The sequence below is a fragment of the Physeter macrocephalus genome, chromosome 14, assembly GCF_002837175.3.
Source record: "Physeter macrocephalus isolate SW-GA chromosome 14, ASM283717v5, whole genome shotgun sequence".
NCBI classification, from domain to species: Eukaryota; Metazoa; Chordata; class Mammalia; order Artiodactyla; family Physeteridae; genus Physeter; species Physeter macrocephalus.
The window spans coordinates 85,573,151-85,593,187 of record NC_041227.1 but is presented as its reverse complement, the minus strand read 5'-3'; the positions used below and the strand labels follow the sequence as shown (position 1 = coordinate 85,593,187).

General features: G+C 45.9%; 1 protein-coding gene across 4 annotated transcripts in view; it reads left to right on the top strand.

Moving 5' to 3' along the window:
* MYOCD (myocardin) overlaps nt 1–14,595 on the top strand; it is a 94,097-nt gene extending 79,502 nt beyond the window's left edge. For 2 of the 4 annotated variants that reach the window (XM_007104502.4, XM_007104504.3), the window contains 5 exons: nt 2,647–3,585; nt 5,689–5,832; nt 7,082–7,210; nt 9,905–9,962; nt 12,076–14,595. In XM_007104502.4, the coding sequence (XP_007104564.2) occupies nt 2,647–3,585; nt 5,689–5,832; nt 7,082–7,210; nt 9,905–9,962; nt 12,076–12,647 (1,842 nt within the window). In that variant the 3' untranslated portion in view covers nt 12,648–14,595. The remainder of the gene's footprint in view (nt 1–2,646; nt 3,586–5,688; nt 5,833–7,081; nt 7,211–9,904; nt 9,963–12,075) is intronic. The other 2 variants (XR_003682930.2, XM_007104503.4) reach the window with 2 other exon arrangements.
* The last annotated feature ends 5,442 nt before the right edge of the window (nt 14,596–20,037 follow it).

The following is a 20,037-nucleotide window of genomic DNA, read 5'->3' as shown; positions in this document are numbered from 1 at the left end:
ATTATTTTAAAATAATTATGTGAGCATATACTTCGGGCATGCTTTTTTATTTTATTTATCATGGACTTTTTCATAACGTTTAATATTCAATAAGATTTTTCTTTTTAATACTGGCATATCATTTCTCCACCTCGTTGACATCCCTCTTATTGGACTTCTAACTTGCTTCCAAATTTTTGCTATTAAAAATATAATTTGGGGCTTCCCTGGTGGCGCAGTGGTTGAGAGTCCGCCTGCCGATGCAGGGGACGCGGGTTCGTGCCCCGGTCCGGGAAGATCCCACGTGCCGCGGAGCGGCTGGGCCCGTGAGCCGTGGCCGCTGAGCCTGCGCGTCCGGAGCCTGTGCTCCGCAACGGGAGAGGCCACAACAGTGAGAGGCCCGCGTACCGAAAAAAAAAAAAAATTTTAGATATATATATAAAATTTGTACACCATATGGCCCCATTCCTATCCTGAACATTCGTGCCAATCTGTTCCCAGAGGTAGTGTGTTAGGGCAGCACTTCTCAAGCCTGAATGTGCCCAGTGAACCACCTGGGGCTCGTGGTGAAATGCAGATTCTGATTTGATAGGTGTGGGGAGGGGCCTGAGATTCTGCATTTCTCCCATAAGCGCCAGATGCTGTCTGATGCTGCTGGTCCAAAGACCACACTTGGAATAGCAAGGTATTAAAAAGCTTTTTTTCCTTAACATTTTTATTCAGTTATTTTTTCTGCTACTTCACTGACACAGTGTTATTATTCATTTCTTTGTCAATTTGATGAATACAAAGCTATGTACATACTTATTTTATTTGCATTTCTTGGAATACTAATGATGGTACACATGTGTTATTGGCCATTTTTCTTTTAATTTTATCTTTTGTTTGTGAAGGGTTGGATCATGTCCATTACCCAGTTTTATATTGGGTGTCAATCTTTTTCTTTTGATACATTGAGCTTACTAACACTTTATTACTTGCCCTGCAATTATTTTTTTAATGAGATGGCTATTTGCATTTGCATTTTCTTCCAGGATTTTTGACTTATAGTTTTCAATTTTTGTGGTCAATATTTTTATGATTACTCTCTTTACTTCGAGGCTCAAAAGATCTTTCCCTGCAAAATATCAGAAGAATATTTCCCTATAGATTTCTGGCTGTTTTATGGAATTATTGACATTTAGGTGTTTAATATGTTTCCCATTTTAATTACAAAAGTAATATGCTGATGTGGGCTATTTTGGAAATACAGATAAGGAGAACCATTGTTAACATTTTAGCATATTTTTATCTAGACATTTTCATCTTGCAAGCATAGGTTTAAGTATATATATATATATATACACACACACACATATTTATAGAATTCTTATAGAAATAGAATCAAGCAATTCGAACGTTTCTCACTTAATCATATACCATAAATAATTACTTATTATTCTATATCAACAAATGGCATCAGTTTTAATGGATCTAAAGTGTTCCATCATGTCTGTCATATTTTTACTTACCTGTGATTTATGAACACATGGAATTATTTCAACCCTGCAATTTTATATTATATATATGTATATAATATAAAATTGCAGGGTTGAAATAATTCCATATGAATCAACGTAATAATAATAGCAAACACACTGCACTAACCATTTGTGAGGCACTGCTCCAAGCCCTTTACAAATTTTAGGCCAGTTTAATCCTCACAAAAATGTATAAGGGGGCTTCCCTGGTGGCGCAGTGGTTGAGAGTCCGCCTGCCGATGCAGGGGACACGGGTTCGCGCCCCGGTCCGGGAGGATCCCACATGCCGCGGAGCGGCTGGGCCCGTGAGCCGTGGCCGCTGAGCCTGCGCGTCCGGAGCCTGTGCTCCGCAACGGGAGAGGCCACAGCAGTGAGAGGCCCACGTACCGCAAAAAAAAAAAAAAAAAAAAAAAATGTATAAGGGAGGTAGCGTCATCCCCATTTTACAGAAAGATCACTAAGCTGGGAAGAGGCGGGGCCAGGATTTGAATGATGGTCTCATCTCCGTACATACTCCTCTCAGGATATGACTGAGAGAAGTATGTAAAATTAGGACATCGATGGGAATGCAGAGCTGCAAGGCTGAGAACCTGGTCCTGGCGCCAGTAGCATGTGCATCCTCTGGGAACTTGCTAGAAACCCAGATTCTCAGCCCCCAACTCAGACCTGCTGAGTCAGGAACCCCGGGCTGGGTCCCAGCTGTGCTGTAATGCTCTTGCCAGTGGTGGCAAAGAGGTGGTGGACAGGGTCCTCAACTGGGATGCAGGGCTCCTGGGGTGTCAGCCTGCTTTGACGTTGTGGGTTGAGGGTTGCTGTCCAAACCCAGGCAGGTATCAGTTTTCTCACCTGTAAAGTGGGGACAAGGACCAGGATGGCGGTTGGAGAGCAGTAGACCAGATGACCGCCGTGGTTCATTTGAGCTGGACACTTCTATAATCTGGACCCATGAAAACATGGTGTATGCCAATATTTTCAAATCATTAAAATTGTGCAAAACCGATGAATATCTGGTGTAGGGGAGGAAATCGGGAACAAGGAAGGGGACATTGTAAAATCCCATTTGTGATGTCTTAAAGTTTCTGTAACAATAAATACATTTTTAAAAGATTGTCATTAAGCAGCACTAACGACGGCCTGGTTTCTTTAGGTCTCTGAGTTAAGACAACAGCTTCGAATACGAGGTTTGCCGGTGTCCGGCACCAAGACGGCCCTCATGGACCGGCTTCGGCCCTTCCAGGACTGTTCTGGGAACCCTGTGCCCAACTTCGGTGACATAACGACTGTCACTTTTCCTGTGACACCCAGCAACACGCTGCCCAATTACCAGTCCTCCCCGTCCACCAGCGCCTTGTCCAACGGCTTCTACCACTTCGGCAGCACGAGCTCCAGCCCCCCAATCTCGCCCGCCTCTTCCGACCTGTCGGTGGCGGGGTCCCTGCCGGACACCTTCAACGATGCCTCCCCGTCCTTTGGCCTGCATCCGTCCCCAGTCCACGTGTGCCCCGAGGAAAGCCTCATGGGCAGTCTGAATGGGGGTTCCATCCCTCCCGAGCTGGACGGACTGGACTCCGAGAAGGACAAGATGCTGGTGGAGAAGCAGAAGGTGATCAACGAGCTCACCTGGAAACTCCAGCAAGAACAGAGGCAGGTGGAGGAGCTGAGGCTGCAGCTTCAGAAGCAGAAGAGGAGCTACTGTCCCGACAAGAAGCTGCTGCCTTTCCCGGCTGCCCCCATCAAGCAGGAGGACGCCAACTCCAGCTGTCCTTGTGCGTCCCCGCAAATAGCTGTGAAAAGGCAGAGCGCCTGCCCGGAGGGCCAGCTGCCGGCCCGTGAAGACGCTCAGCTCCTGCCGCGCGGGGACACTCACGGCGCGGAGGCCTCGGGTCAGACCAGCGTACTTTCTTCCGCATTCCTCAGCCCGCAGTGCTCCCCGCAGCATTCGCCCCTCGGGGCTGTGAAAAGCCCGCAGCACATCAGTTTGCCCCCCTCGCCGAACAACCATTACTTCCCACCGGCATCTTCGGGCGCCCAAGGAGAAGAGCACAGGGTCTCCTCGCCTGTCGGCAGCCAGGTGCGTACTGCACAGGTAAGAACTCCTGGCCCCATATGCCTGGTGAACCCGTCTTCCTGGAAGCGGGATGTGGATGTGCAGCTGCTAAAGAGCTGACGTTGGACCTTTTCACGGGGAGGGTTTGCCACAAACCCAGTAGCGACTGCCAGACGCCACGAAGCACAAGCCTTTACGGTAGAACGAACTCGCTTCCGAGACTAGCGTGGTGAACTTGTTCTGGAAGGGGCCAGATCATAAATGGTTTTGGCTTTGTGGGCTGTACGGTCTTTGTCACAGCCCTCAGCTCTACCCCTGTATCATGAAAGCAGCCGTAGACAACTGGTAAACGAATGCACGTGGCTGTGTTCCAGTAAAACTTTAATTACAGAAACAAGCCAGGGGCTGGATTTGGCTCATGGGGCTGTTCCCAGGACCCCTTGGTATCAAGCCTTACCATAGGCCAGACCAACTCATCAAGAGGGCCAAAGACGGAGTTATTACCATGGCCATGTAACGGTCTGCATAGTGCAGATATTTACCTACTGTGTGCCAGGCTCTGTTCTAGTCTCTGGGGATTGGTGCTGAGCTGGCCAAACAAAATCCCTATTCTCATGGGGAGGCAGATAGTAAACAAAAGGTGTAAGTAAGTATGTAACACATTAGAAGATGATACATTTTACAGAAAATAGGCAGAGAAGGGAGAGTAGGAGTTTGGAAGTTTACAGCTTTAAAGGGAAGGGCCCAGGACGTTTGAAGGAGGTAAAGGAGAAAACCTTGTACATACTTGAGGCAAAAAGGCATTGCAGGTGAAGGAGGGAACAGCAAGTGCAAGGGCCCTGTGGTAGGAGCATGTGTAGAATGTTCAAGGACCAGAAAGAAACCAGCGTGTTTGGTGCAGAGCAAGAGCAGGGATGGCTTAGAATAGTGACCAGTTCAAAGACTAGACCAAGGTGACCATCCAGGACTTTCCTTTTATCCATGAAAACAAAGAATTATTAGGAAAGTCTCTTTGAGAAAGACAGTTACGTTATCAAAAGTTTCTGAAATCCATGTTATTAGAAAGGGAATAGGAAAAACACTGAACATGAATTGGATGCCTGCCGTATACCAGGTAGTAAGAGGCAGGTACATGAGTCATCTCACTGATTGTCACAACAACCTTACGAGTTCCAATTTATCACTCTTTGCTGTTGAGGAAAATCAGGCCCAGGGAGGTGAAGCCAGTTGCCCAGGGTCACAGGAACCTAGGCATATCGGATTCTAAAATGCATGCCCTTTTGCCACTGAATATCCTCTAGCCTGGGAGTATGAGGCGTGGCCATAGGTAAGGCGAATACATTTTTATGAACCCGCCAGAACAGCACATTCACATGAATGATGCTCAGTCCTCAGTCAGCACTCTGGGAGGAGCTGAAACTTACATGGATTATCATCCTCGTTGACAGCAGGTATTCAGGGCGTCATGTCCTAGGCAGCAAAGGTAAAACTAGCTCTTGAAATACACAGCTGTGGACCAGAAGGTGCTCAGCTGTAGGATGGCGACACTATCAAGAAGAACTACCATTTGTACAGTCATTGACGGCTTACAAAGCACTCTTTGTAAAGACATGAATGATTCCATAATAAAAAAAAAAATGAAAAGATAAAGAGCAGTTATAGGCTAACATCACATAGCCCATCACATTAAATGCTGCACAAAGCATGGCAGTGGGTATTGATCAGGAAGCGCTAGAAAATTCTGGAAGGCTTTGCGCAGGCGCTGAACTTGAGAAGTGGAGTTGGAGAAGGAGAGTCGGGAAGAGATCCTTCCACGTGAAAAACCACAGGGAGGGAACATGTACAGGGCCTGGATGGATGAGTAGAATTGAAGCTCGCAGCGGGAAATCATAGTTGGCCGTGGGGCATCCCGAAGGCTTATCCTGGTTAGAAGTGGAGACCCTACGACGTAGATGTGTGGAAACCATGGAAAGTTTGTGAACAGGAAATGGTACGTGCGAAGCCAGATCTGAGACTTTGGTGATGGAATTCAGGGCGGTTTGGAAAGATGAGCTACCAGGGCAGGGACTGGTTGTCTCAGCAAAGGTTACCCTCACATATGCTGCTGGTGGCCATTTAATTTGTCCTTCTTCCTTTCTGCAGAACTCAGGGGCACGTGAGGGCCATCCTTCAAGCTTCTCTCCTCAGCCTTCCAGCCTTCACCCCTCTTTCTCTGGAGCCCAGGCAGACAGCAGTCATGGTGCCGGGGGCAACTCTTGTCCCAAAAGCCCAGGTGTACAGCAAAAGGTAGGCACCTGGGAAGAGGTTTAAACTGGGGGTTGGCTTTGCCTCTTCTCTCTCTGTGGCCCCTGTTCTCCAAATGTTGAGGTTCAAAGGCAGAAAGAAAATGACATTTTGGATAGAAACAAGTCCACTTGAAAAGGACAGAAACGGATGTACATATAAAAGGGAGGGTATTCCAAGGCACTGTTTCCAGGGTTCATCCCAGAAATTATGCCAACTAACATGGCCTTGGTATGTTTGCGAAACATCACGGCCAACAGAGCTGGTTCGGTGAAGTTGAAGATTGGAGTCAGGGCGCATGGGAGAAAAAGGTGGAGAAAGAAGTAGTGGGTCCTCGGAAAGGACTGGAGAGATGCAGAAAGTTGGAGTCACGGTGCAAAAGGGAAGAGATGATACATGTCAGCAGGTGGGACAATCGGAGAAATAAAAGGTGCGGGACACGGGGAATTCAAGGAGCAGTGGGAAGATGGTAAAAAGGAGACAGGGCTTCCCCGGTGGCGCAGCGGTTGAGAGTCCGCCTGCCGATGCAGCGGACACGGGTTCGTGCCCCGGTCCGGGAGGATCCCACGTGCCGCGGAGCGGCTGGGCCCGTGAGCCGTGGCCGCTGAGCCTGCGCGTCCGGAGCCTGTGCTCCGCAACGGGAGAGGCCACAGCAGTGAGAGGCCCGCGTACCGCGGGAAAAAAAAAAAAAAAGGAGACAAACGTGAGACGGCCATGACACAAAAGTGCTGCAGGCCCCAGGGCAGGGCATCCTGAGGGGACAGAGACCCTGAAAGGTCCCGGGCACTGCACAGAATGCACTCACAATCCCCAAGGCTGGCTCATGAACAGATACCCTGGCAACACCTGCCTGCAACTGTCTGCATATACATCCACTTAGGAATGAAACAGGGTGGGAGATGAATCCCTCTGGAAATTCCTGGGTTGGTGGAGCTCTTCGCGTTGGATTGGATGGACCCTTTGCTTTGCTTTCTTTTCCCATCTCGCTTTCTCCCAACAGACGGGGTGTACCTTAGAGGGGGAAATGAATTTTCGAGGTTCCCATCCTGAGACGCCTCCAGCTTTGAGTCCATAGTGATGTGTACCATTGTTAATATGTGTCTGTGATATCTATGTAACATATATTTAAGCCCCAGCTTTCGTTTTCCCTTAAGTCAATGTTTGCAGAATTTAGCCTGTAGTTTGTAAAACAGAAGCTGTACCATTTGCGACACATGGATTGATTGTCTTTCTCTGCCTTTTACTCACCCAGATGGCTGGTTTACACTCTTCTGATAAGTCAGGGCCAAAGTTTTCACTTCCATCCCCAACTTTTTCTAAGTCAGCTTCAGCAGGTTCAGAGATAAGCCAGCCTCCATCCTATGAAGATGCAGTAAAGCAGGTAAGCACATGATTTGGTCTTTACGGAAGAGTAGGCTGACTCAGTGGACGTGGTTTTACATGATGCGGCTTCACGCGTGGAGATTCTGTTGTTGAGCGTGTCTGTCACCTCCCTGCTGGAATGAGCACAATGTCTAGATGCTCGTTGTGGGGAGGTGTTGTGTGTGTACAGATGCTGCCTGAGGCAGAGAGAGGAGAGGTTGGCTGGACGCCCGGATGCCTGGGCTCAGTGCCAGCTGCCTCCCCCACTACCCTTGGGCAAGCATTCAACTTCTCTTACGTAAAATGGAGACGATATCTACTGCGTAAGGATTTCAGATGATGCAGCATTTATCACATTGTCCAGACATGGGATAGGTACTCAAACATATGAGCGTAATTGCTGGACCAGTCGTTTCTAAGTTTCTTCCTAGCTTCAAAATTCAGTGATCCTAGTAAAATATGAATGGTTGTAGAAGCTGGGTAATCCTGGAGGTTTGTTGTAGCCTCCACTTCCATTTATGTTTGGAAATTTTTCAAATAGTAAGTAAAAAAACAGACAAACAAAAAAACAAAAAAAAACCAGCAATGAGTGATCTTATATTTCAAATGGTCTGAACGTGGATGAAGTATCAGATGGCCCTCCGTGTGTGCTCAACCCAGAAAATACCATCTCCATCAGTTGCTGCACCCTGGTATCCTGCAGAGCAAAATCAGCCTGCAGTTAGATTTCATTTGGATGAGAGAGTATTTTAAATATCGGGAAATTTTATGCAAAATGTAGGCTTTCCCATTTCTGAAAAAAAATCAGAGAACTGGCAACCCTGGAGGCACATCTCTGCCAGACAACCGTTGCCTGAAACAAAGTATCGTTGCCTCCTTGGACCAGAACATGTGTTCTAGCCTCTACCCCTCTCTCTCTTGCTCTGTGTTTGGCTCATTTACATTACCTGCCAGACCTTGTAGGCATTTAATGCACACGATTCGTTCTCTAAGCAGTGCTCTCACCCAAGTTGATCATTTTATTGGGACCCGGCCCTCAGAGGAGTGAGATCAGTATATGCCTCTGTTCTCCCCATTCCTGTCCCCTGGTATCTGTAAACATCAATGGATCCTTCTTGGTTTCAAAAGAAGAAAAAAAAAGGCCAGGCAAAGTGGACTTCCATAGACGGACTCTGCTTCACAACTCAGATGAGCCAGAGGGGAAGGTGTAGTCCCTACAAATGCTGATAAGTTCCACAAGCTATCGCAATGGGGAACCAGAGAAATGTGAACCACATTCTTGGGTCACATCCTCAGCACCCAAATGGGAGGCAGATCCGAGTCACCTCATTTCTTATTTTGTTTATTTGGGTTCTCTCTCTTTTCTTCTTGGTGAGCCTGGCCAGAGGTTTGTCAATTTTGTTTACCCTTCCAAAGAACCAGCCTTTAGTTTTATTGATTTTTTCCTATTGTTCTTTAATTCTTCCTTCCTTCTGCTGACTTTAGGTTTTGTTTGTTCTTTTTCCAGTTCTTTTAGGTGGTAAGTTGAGAATTTTCTTGTTTTTTTGAGGAAGCCATGTATCACTATGAATTTCCCTCTAAGAACTGCTTTTGCGGCATCCCGTAGATTTTGTACGGTTGTGTTTTCACTGTCATTTGTCTCTGGGTATTTTTAAGTGTCCTCTTCGATTTCATCGTTGACCCATTGGTTTTTTAGTAGCATGTAGTTTAGTCTCCATGTAAGCATTTTTTTCTCATTTCTTTTTCTGTGGTTGATTTCTAGTTTCATGCCATTGTGATCAGAAGAGATGCTTGAACTAACTTCTGTCCTCTTAAATTTGTTGAGGCTTGTTTTGTGTCCTACCCAAGTCACTTCAAAGTGATAAAAATGGCCATACTATCTATGTGTTAAGGTGCCCATCTCCTGGGATGGAAACTTCTCAAACAACTGAATTCACTCTGAAGAACTCTGGGCTGGGGAGCGTTCTGCCTCCTTTTCCCCTTCTCTGGTTGTAATAGATTGTTTTATTCAGTAGTTTTCCTGTCCAAAATTCATCCTGAGCTTTAATCACACATGGTTCAAAAACCTTTAGTCAGTTACACCCATATTCATAGCCGCATTATTCACAAAGGCCAAAAGGTGGAAGCAACCCAAGTTGGTTGAATGGATGAATGGATAAACCATTGATGGGTGTATGGATAAACCAAATACATATTCTGTGCATGCAATGAACATTATTCAGCATTCACAAGGAAGGAGACTGACATATGATACATACAGCATGGATGCACCTTGAAGACATTGTGCTAAGTGAAATAATCCAGCTGTAAAGGGGAAAATGCTGTATCAATCCACTTATCCGAGGTACTCAGGGTTGTCAAATTCAGAGGGACAGAAAATAGAATGGTGGGTGCCAGGGGCTGGGGGAAGATGCAATGGAGAGTTAGTGTTTAATGGGGACAGAGTTTCAGTTTTGCAAGATGAAAAAAGTTCTGGAGCTGGACAGTGGTGACGGAGGCACGACAGTGTGAATGAACTTAATGCACTTGAACTGCACACTCTGAAATGGTTGAGATGGTAAATTTTATGTTGTGTGTATTTTACCACATTAAAAAAAAAAAAAACCCTAGCCAAACCTAGTTCAAAAACCTGTTGTGCTGCTTCTACTGATTTCCTACAGAAGCGGTTGCCATTTTTTAACTTCTCTGTTCTCCTTTGGTTACTTTGCAATAGCAAATGACCCAGAGTCAGCAGATGGACGAACTCCTGGATGTCCTCATTGAAAGCGGAGGTAAGACATCAGGATGCCCTGCACCTGCATGTACGCTGGGGAGCGAACCCTTAAGATCAAGGTCAGATGCTCATTGTAAGCTGGACCAAAAGGTCGTCTCAGGGTTGAGTGTCACTTCCTCTCAGCCTCCTGTCCCCATTTGAAGCAGAGATAATGTGAATAGAAGGCGTAGATGATGATTCCTCACTGCCTTTGTCCCGTTGTCCTCAGAAAATTTTTCGCCATTTTAACAGTTTTCATCTTTCAGCTCAGTCTGTGTTTCCCTAAATGTTTTCTCCTGCTACACCATTTCTCCCTACTGTTCTAATCCCAATGTCCCCCTCTTCTTAATTATAAGAAGAAGAAAGCAGATAAGGCAAGTTTTGTGCTACCTACTCAATGAAATTTAATTGGTAATTTAATTGGTAATCTCCCACCGATGGCCTATTCATGTTCACATGGCATTAAAGTAAAAAATGATCAATGTGTTCTTTTTGCCTCCTTTCAAGTCATTCATTTATTTCTTTTTAAAAAATTACATAGTATGTGCCTACAATTTGAAACCACACAAACGAGTAGGATCATGTAAGGAGAACGTGTGCATAGAAAGAAAAGACTCCAGATCTGAGCCCTCAGGTAACAACATTTAAAGTTTCAGGGAGAAAGTGGCCAGGCATCATACTAGGTTCAATGCTGTACCAGGCAAAGTCTCCACCTCTGGGGGGGTTGCGGTCTGGTAGGGGAGATGGGGAAAAAGCAAGTAAACAGGCAATTCTTCCATTGTCACAAGAGGGAAAAAGGAAAAGATGGGCACAGGTGTATGTATCGTTGTAAGTTTCGTAATGGAAAGGTGAGCGGGTTCCTATCAGACACCCTCACATTTTTAATGAAGCATGTTGGCAAGGTCTGCAAAGAGTCGGGGTGCAAGAGGGGAGCACGGGAGGTTCCAGGAAAGAAGAACAGTGATGAATTGATCACAAGTGAATTGAGTTTTCTGGAGAAACACAGTAGGATCCCTAGGCAGTATTAAGTGCCACTCGTAGGCTTGACATCATGAAGTTAAAGAGAAACCGGGCAGCTTCATTGTGTAATTTTTCTCTTGAATGTCCAGCCGATCCAGGGCAGGCTCAGAGAAAACAGATGATAAGATTCATCCAGATGTGGGCTTTTGCCAAGGGCGTACGGTGATGGGAGAAAAGGACAAGTGGATTGAGGATATTTATGAGACAGTAATTACCATGGTGGCTCAGGAGTATAGACGGGACAAGAAGTAAAAACCAGAAGGGGCTGATGGATGGTGATAAAATAGCAGAGTTGGTAGGTTGGGGTGACCCCAGCTGGCTGAGAAGTTGTTGTCGTGGGGTCCTTATGAGGTGAGCTAGAGGAATAGGAGGAGATGGACAGAGAGTTGGCAATATGGATCGAAATCGAGCTTTCAGGGAGATGCAGTGTTTGGGGACAAGAAAGTCCAGGCTGTGTCCAGCAGAATGGGAATGGCGGAATCACCTGGGTTGGATGGATGGGGTGTCAAGGAACGGAGAGGCCAGCTGGACAACGGGTCACTTGTGGGGATGCTGAAGTCGCAGAGGATGGCAAGAGTTGAAGTGGGGGAAAAACAACGAGCCGGAAGTAGAGTTTTCAGTGGATGAGGAGGAGGGGCCAGGAGACTGGGGGGCGGGGGCGGGGGCAAGGAGAGCAGCATGACCCTCAAAACCACTGAGGAGTTAGTAAGAATGAGGGGGAGTGACAGTCAGAACGCGGCCATGGGAAAGGACCTGATGACCCATCTTCTGGCTCTGCAGCAAAGGAACCCCCAGTGAGGGTGTAACGGAGGCTGCAGTGTCCTCAGGGGACAGCCAGGTGTCAGTGAAGAAGCAGGTGAAAGAGCCTGCTGTGAGCGTTCAGTAATCACAGAGTGGAATTTCCAGCAGGAGGGGGTTTGGGTAGAGACCCAAGGGAAGAACCGAGAATGTACAGAGCAGTTGGAGGGTCAGACTGGGGGATGAGCAGTGACCCGAGAAGCACGGCCGTCTCCTGTGTCTACACGTAAGTAAGTCGTTCATTCCAAAGAGTCACGCCCGTGTCATGCTCGACCGGAAGCGCTTGAACAATTCCCATTGTGTTTTACCAACAGAAATGCCAGCCGACGCCAGAGAGGATCATTCCTGTCTCCCAAAAGTCCCAAAGATACCTGGGTCTTCTCGAAGCCCCACTGCTGCCCTCCCCAAGCCCCCGGCTTCCTTTGAACCAGCATCTGCAGGAGGCCAGCTCTCCTTCGATCACTACGGCGCCGACAGCAACGAGCACCTTGAAGTCTTATTAAATTCCCAGAGCCCCTTGGGGAAGGTGGGCGACGTCGCCCTTCTGAAATTCGGGAGCGAGGAGCCCCCTTTCGATGGGATGCTGGATGGATTCTCCGGGAAGGCTGCGGAAGACCTCTTCAACGCGCACGAGATCCTGCCGGGCCCCCTCTCCCCCATGCAGACTCAGTATTCACCCTCTTCCGTGGACAGCAGTGGGCTGCCTTTAAGCTTCACGGAATCTCCTTGGGAAAGCATGGAGTGGCTGGACGTCACGCCACCCAGCTCCACCCCGAGCTTCAGCTCTCTCTGCACCGGCGGCCCCAGCATCTTCAACATCGATTTCCTGGATGTCACGGATCTCCATTTGAATTCCCCCATGGACCTCCACTTGCAGCAGTGGTAGAGGCCTGATGCAGCGTGCTACGGAAGACCAGTAGGAGCCCCGAGGGGGAAAGCACACAACCGTAAATACTTGCATTATCCAAAAGAAGGAGGAGGGGGAGGAGGGGGAGGAGGGGAAGCCGGAGAGAATTACAAAGAAGCGATGGAGACTTCTGTGACAACGAACAAGAGCAAATAGGAGTCTTTTCTATACAGATAGATAATGTAATATTTACCAACCTTCAGTGACTGTTCATGATTTCAAAAGCGCATTCAAAAATGTGCTTTTTCAGACCAAGAATGCCCCCCGCCCCGCAAAAAAAAATTCTTCCACTGCCTTTTCAAACACCAGTCTTTTTTCTAGCCTGTACTTTTTCTCAGGCATTGTTGGGGCGTAATCTCACCTTGTAAGCTTTTCTCATGAATTTATCACACATACTATGGAAAGAAGATGTAAGCTCTCTTGGAAGCACAGGGAAGCCAGTCCATCAGAGGTGATGGAGGACGTCTCTCCATCAGAGGTGATGGAGAGACGTCTCTCCATCAGAGGTGATGGAGGACGTCTCTCCATCACCTGGCTTTCAAAATAGAAGTCAGGCCCAGTGTCAGGTTCCTAAGGCAGAACAGAGGGACAGGACCAATCCATTCCCAGGGGAGGGAAGTGAACTCAGCATCCCTCAGCCACAAAGCTGCCCCGTTGCAGTGGCCCCAATTCTGACCCACACCCGACCCACCTTTGGCCTAAAGAACCCCACCTAGAATTTCCCTCCTTCTCAACCAGTAGCCGAATCATTCCCACTGTCTCTGTGGTGCGAAGCTTTGTGAAACAGGCGAGAGCCCTAAAGCAAGAAGAAAAGCAAAACCTTCTGCCATAGACACTTCTCCAGCACAGCCCCCTTTAGTGTCAGAGCCTAGAGAGGACCATGTAGGCGGACCAGAAGGAGCTCTCTAGCCTCAGGAAGCCGTATCAGAGGTAATTCAGACAGGACTAGAGAACGTCGTTTCACGTGTCGTGGAAATAAATACCATGGGTTACTATAACAGGACGATTATTTATAGAAGTCAGGCTGCTCTTCTTGTTTTCTTATTGGTGGGAGGTGGTCCACCTCTGTTTACCTTTCTTCCGCTCTACTTTTCTTTCAAGATATCAGTCCTTTCTTGCTCCTCTTTTGGAGATCTTTCCTTTTCTGCCCCACAATCGGGAGAAGAGAACTTCTGCCGTCTAACCAGCTGTCATACCACTAATAAAGCCATATGTTAAAAAGCTAAAAAATCGAGGTTCTCCTGGAGAACTCATTCTCCATATGCGTAATTTGCTACAAAAGGAAGTCAAAAGAATGTCCTCAGGAAGCAACCAGTGACTCGGCCCATCAGTCACAAAGCTGTCTCTACCCTCATTTGATTAATAGCAGTCGATGATTTGGGTTTTGCTCTGGGGAAATCGGAAATCATTATATTGTAAAGATAAATACGAATCATAGTTACAAGGAGAGAGTATTTCAGGTCTGGGTTTCTGAAAGAAAACACAATTGCACGTTGAAAAGGATGGAAGGAGAAAAGACGACGGTCTCGTGTGCGTCCCTCATCACCTCTTGTGCTTTTGCTGGGAATTGAAAAACTTATATTGCAGGATCGTCTCCCTAAGGCTCACTGTGGTCTCAGCTCACCGTTTCATAGTGTTGCATGCTGTAGAAAGTAGCTCTCGCTGTTTTTATTTTTTATTTAAATCACTACGGCACTGTTTTCTTCGTTTGTAAAAAAAAAAAAAACAAAAAAAAACATTGTTCACTGTGCACTTATGGAGAAAATAACCAAACGTGTTGTGATTTTAGAAGTTCTCTTTTTGAAAAAAACCAAAGATTTAGAAGTCATTCCATTGTTAACTTGTAAACGTGTGTGAACACAGAGTGTTTTTGGTGACTGCTACTCTGAAAGCTGCCAGATCTTATTGGGGGGTGGGGAGGGAAGGAGAGGGATATATATATATTATATATATATATATATATAATATATATATACACACACACACACACACACGCATGCATGTGTGTATAGATATATACATATGTATATGTATGTGTGTCTATAGGTATATGTGTATATATGTATCCATATATACACATACATATGTACATATACATACACATATGTGTATGTGTGTGTATCTTCAGGGCAGTGTTAGAGTTCTATACCAAAAGCCTTTAAGCCTCCATCTGCTGTGAAATGATCTTGCCCTTTCTCACTACGAGTTCCTGATTAATCACCCAGATTACACGTTGCCTCTCTGTACATGACTCATGGCTCCAACCCAGTGACTCACAGCCACCTGCTTACCATGAACAAGCGCGTCTTGACAGTGGCTGTGATGTGAAAAGACAGAAGAGCGTCACCGTTGGTCGCTGGAAAGGGTACTACCATCTCTCATGGGAGGGCACCAGTGGAAGATGACAATCGTTTTACATTCCTTCATCTGCCTTGTGCTTTAAAAGAGCCACACGGTACACTTTGCTGTTATGTCCGTCATCAGAACCAAAAATCTAGAGGGGAAAATTGCCAGTCTCTTCTTTGACAATGAAGCTATGGAGAAGCAAACCTTCGTGACACATTCCTCACATTTGTGTGTTCCTCAGACGTTGACGTTTTATTGGGATCTTGATAAAGCTCGCTGGTCCGTCCATTTCTCATATGCCACGTTGTGTGATTTTTTTTAAATGTTATTTTTGTCCCCCTTCCTTTGGAAAACAATCGCACAGCAATCTCTGAGACTCTGGTCTGAGTGTCAATTATTTTTTCCTTTGGGTGTTTCTGTCTGAAGTGCTAGACTTGGTTAGGAGGCCCTTATCTTTGTAAGACTGTGCATTTTCATTGGGATATTTTTAGGATATTATCTGGCACTGACGTATACACCTCACAGTTAACAAAAGATGAATACGCTACTACAGACCAACACACAACCCAGAGCAGACTCCTGGATGGTTGTTTTTGACCTCCTCCCACAGTCTCCACCCACCATATTCACGCTGTCTCTTCGTAGATCAGATGTGATATTTGCAAGATAAAACTGAGGATAATTGGGAGAAGGTTGATGAAGTTAGTTCCTCCCAGATCGTCTGTGTTAATTCACCTGTCTCCTATAGAGGATTTTTTTTTTTCTAAGTTCTTTTAAACTCTTAGTTGTGTCTCCTTTTCTGGTGACAGATTAAGGATGACTAAAAGATGTACAGAGACTTAGGAAGATGGCCATGGTCAAGGTTAGCTTGAAACTAAACACATGTAGTTCTCTTACGACCCCTGGGACTCCCCCGTGGTAAAGCAGGCCTGCAGACATTTGCATCTTTTCCCAACGCTGGTGCAGTAGGTTCACACTTACCCAATGGAGTCAGGAAATTCCTTTGTGCAAATGCTTTCATTAAGCCAGTGCTCATTAGAAGCTCTGCTTCTAACAGTGTTATTGAGATGACACACACTCTACTATAAAGGCGGGGGGGGGGAGGAAAGACGGAAGGAAGTTGAAGGAAGGAAAGAAGGGAGGGAGGGAGGGAGGGAGGGAGAAAGAAGGAAGGAAAGGAAACGAAAGAAAGGAAGGAAGTTGAAGGAAGGGAAGGAGGGAGGGAGAAGGAAGGAAAGGAAAGAAAGGAAGGAAGTTGAAGGAAGGAAGAAAGGAAAGAAGGAAGGGAAGGAGGGAGGGAGAAAGAAGGAAGGAAAGGAACGGAAAGGAAAGGAAAGGAAGGGAAGGTCCTAACCTCTCAGTTCAACTAAGACTCTGCATTATGAAAAGCAAATCGCAAAATTTTGGATGAGAAACGCTTCTCTCCAATGAAATGATTGCATTGGTAAACGAGGAAAGCAAGAGGGTCTTCACCTAAATAGTCAAGGGTCTGTGAACTGGTGGCCTTTGCCATTCGGAAACATTTATTTCCAATCTGAAAAAAAGAATCAAAAACCTACCCCAAGCGTTCAAGACAGTCCTTTTCCAAAAATGTTCAGACACCATCAGCTCTTCTAGAAACTAATGCTGGCCTAGCCGAAAACTCCCACATCCAATTTACTCATCCAGTGGCTAAGTACTTGATGTCTCACCTGTGCAAAGCACACGAACCCCCAAACATACAGTTCCACGTAGACTCTGCACAGATGATTCAGATTTTGAGTTGGGGAGTTGCCAGAACACTGGGAATCTCCCAGTCCTCCAACCAGAAACCCTTTACCTATGGTGATAAAGGGATCTTCGTTTTTCCAGAAGGTAGGGGGAGGGCCCCTTTTTAGGTAAAAGCTGTGCCAATGCTAACGTTTTTTCTTTCTTCTCAAACAGCTTCGATGTGTCACTTAAACATCTTTCCATACTTGCGCCACTTAAAACATCTATGAGAGCTTCAGGGTTTGTTTTCATTGCCAGATACAGAAGCCTCTTGAAAATCAGGGAAGGGTAAAGGAAACTTTTTTTTTGCCTCACCCCCTAGTCTTGATCTTCAGAACAAGCTCTCCAGACCAAAGGGACACTTAAGGGTGGGGGGTGTCCACGGGGAGCCTCCATCTTTTAGGAGAAAAGCTGCAGGGTTGTGAGGGCAGCTTGGTCCCCCTTCAGGGCTTGGCTGTGGTCCTCACAGGGGAAGTCCACAGATGCACACAGTTTGCTCTCAGCTATGAGAGAACTCGGATTAAAAGGGTCTGGAGTGTTCATTTTCCTATGAATCCAGTAGAAACCAACAGGGCGGTTCAGATGCTGAAACTGCTAATGCTTTATTAGATGATATTACTACACACACAGAGTCCAGATCCTGGAACAAGACAGTCCTGTAAGTCTGAGAGCTGCTCAGTGGTGAGGAGCTGGGTTCGATTCTAGAATCCACATTTTCAGAGCAACCCTGTCTAGGCTGGGACTGCACATTAGGAGATGATTTTAAGACAGGAAGAGGTCTGAGAAAAATTTCTCTATCATCTTCCAGGGAAATTGTAATAGGATTCGTTGAGTTTGATAACATATGAATAAGTTCCCTCCTGATTGTAGGAGTTAGTGGATTCTGGGCTTCTAGAATTCTACGGATTAAGACCAACTCCTCATTGTCTCTTGTGCTTATTTTAATCACCTTCAGCCTCATGGACACTGGTCGTGTGAGTTTCCTGTACATGTTTTAACAGTTCCTGAGGGTTTATGGGAAAAGGGAGGATAACGATGAGGGCCCTGGAGGCTGTTCTAATGTTTTCCAAAGGAAGGGGATCCACACGGCCCCCCCGCCCCAGAGTTCTCTCCAGTGCGCCCGCAGCGGGCAAAGAGGGCAATGTGTGGCCGGGTACTTGAAATCCTCCCTTGGCGAAACGCAAAGAGACACACTGTGAAGAAGTCAAAAGAGCCAGCATACGTTCTCTGCAGGGACCCTGTGTGGTAGAGTTTTCACGCCGGCCTCCTTTGCTCAACGATACATAACTAGAAAGAAATGTGGGTGACCAGGAAGAGAAAAGAAGCAATGGCTAAATACCAAAGTTGGCATGTGTTCTTTTTTTAAAAATATTTGTATATTTTTAAATAAAATGTTTATTTTAGAAAGAGATGGAAGCTTTTTTCTTAACTGTGTGACGTACCAGGCATTGTGCTGTTATTTCACTAAATTCTCACAATGGTCCCACGAAGCGGTACCATGATTATCCCCAGTTTACATTGAAGGAACAGAGTTTGGAAAGGCTAAGGGAATCGCTTAAGGTTACACGTCTCAAAATTGGCAGAACCAGTAATCACACTTTATTTGTCTCCCATGTCCCTGATCTCAAACACTGTACATCTCGCCCGCACTTACCGCTGATGATATTAATAAAATGAGGACTTCAGTGAGGAGGAACAGAGTCTGCAGTTACATATATACTGTTAAAACACACGGACAGATAAGTTAGCCAACCCAATGTTCTCATCAGTTTCGGAGCTGAGCAAACCGAATGGTAATGTAGAACAAGGTGATCAAGGTGATCTATAAAATCTGTAGAGACGCCCCAAGGAAGACTGAGTTTTTATCTTCTTTTCTCCCCTAACTTTATTCCTGCCCATCATTTTCTCATCGGTGCATAAACCAAATGGAGGAGCTGAGATTTTATGAAAGAGCCCTGGAATGGGGGCCCTCAGCTCTAGTTCAGACTAGCATTGATCTTGCCCCAGGCCATGGCTCTGCCTTGCCTGCTGTGGCCTTACTTTCTCGTGCGTTCTCCCCGCGTGGAAGCAAGAAGGTCACAGGTGGCCAGAAGCCCCAGGTGTTCATCCTGCCAGATGAGCAGTTCCAGCAAAAAGAGAGTTTCTCATTCCTAAGAATCGCAGCAGAAATCTGACAGCTGTCTCTCAGTGGTCTCATCCATGAACCAATCTCTGTGGCCGTGAGCATGAGATACAGATTCATCCACAGGGTCTGGATCTCCTGTTTAGCCCTGAGCCGCGGCGTGGGATCATTTGAATCTCGTGGACTGACAGTGGAGAAGGTGAGCTTTTCTAAAGCAAGGTTGAAGCGCTTTTACCAAAAGGTGGACAGGATGCACAAACTATAGATTACTCTATACAACCCCTGTTGATGAGAAGTTTGTCACCTAGTGGAGGAAACAAACAAGCAATGACAACGTAGCCTAAGTTGCTTACATGCGGGTAAGTGCATACTCTGCTTCCGTGTGGTATATGGTAGAGAAAGGGCATTTAAGGAAGTCTTGGGTGGGGAGGATGTTCAAGAAGGGCTCTCCAGAGGAGACCACCAAGCCAAGATAGTTACAACAATGGAGTTAGCCAGGCCAAAGCAGAGGAAGAAAGCATTCCAAGCAGAGGCAATAGCCTGTGTGAAGGCCTGGAGATAAATGAGAATTTGCCATAAGTGTGAACTTATCTTTAAAACATGAGAGTATCATGGAAGCATTTTAAGCAAGTAAGTGCTATAATAATCTTTACACTTTATGTTTTAATTTTTATTGTTTTATTATTTTGACTATAATTTTTTTAATTGAAGTATACTTGATTTACAGGGTTTCAGGTTTGCAGCAAAGTGATTCAGTTATACATATATAGCTATTCTTTTTCACATTTCTTTTCCGTTATAGATTATTACAAGATATTGAATATAGTTCCCTGTGCTATACAGTAGGTCCTTGTAGTTTATCTATTTTTATATATAGTAGTCTGTATCTGTTAATCCCAAATTCCAAATTTATCTGTCCCCTAAGTTTCTAAATTTACATTTTAGAAAGAGAACTCTGGCTATAGTGTGGAAATGGACTGGAGTGACAAGGATAAGGGAAGGGCAGCCGAGTAAATTGTGAATTCATTTGATAAATCACTGGTGCCCTTCTTATTCTACAGGCATGAGAACTTCAAGGGAAATTCAACGTGTTGAATTTAGTACATGAGGAATGCTGGAGTAAGGCTAGGGGTTAGAGTGAAGGTAGTAACC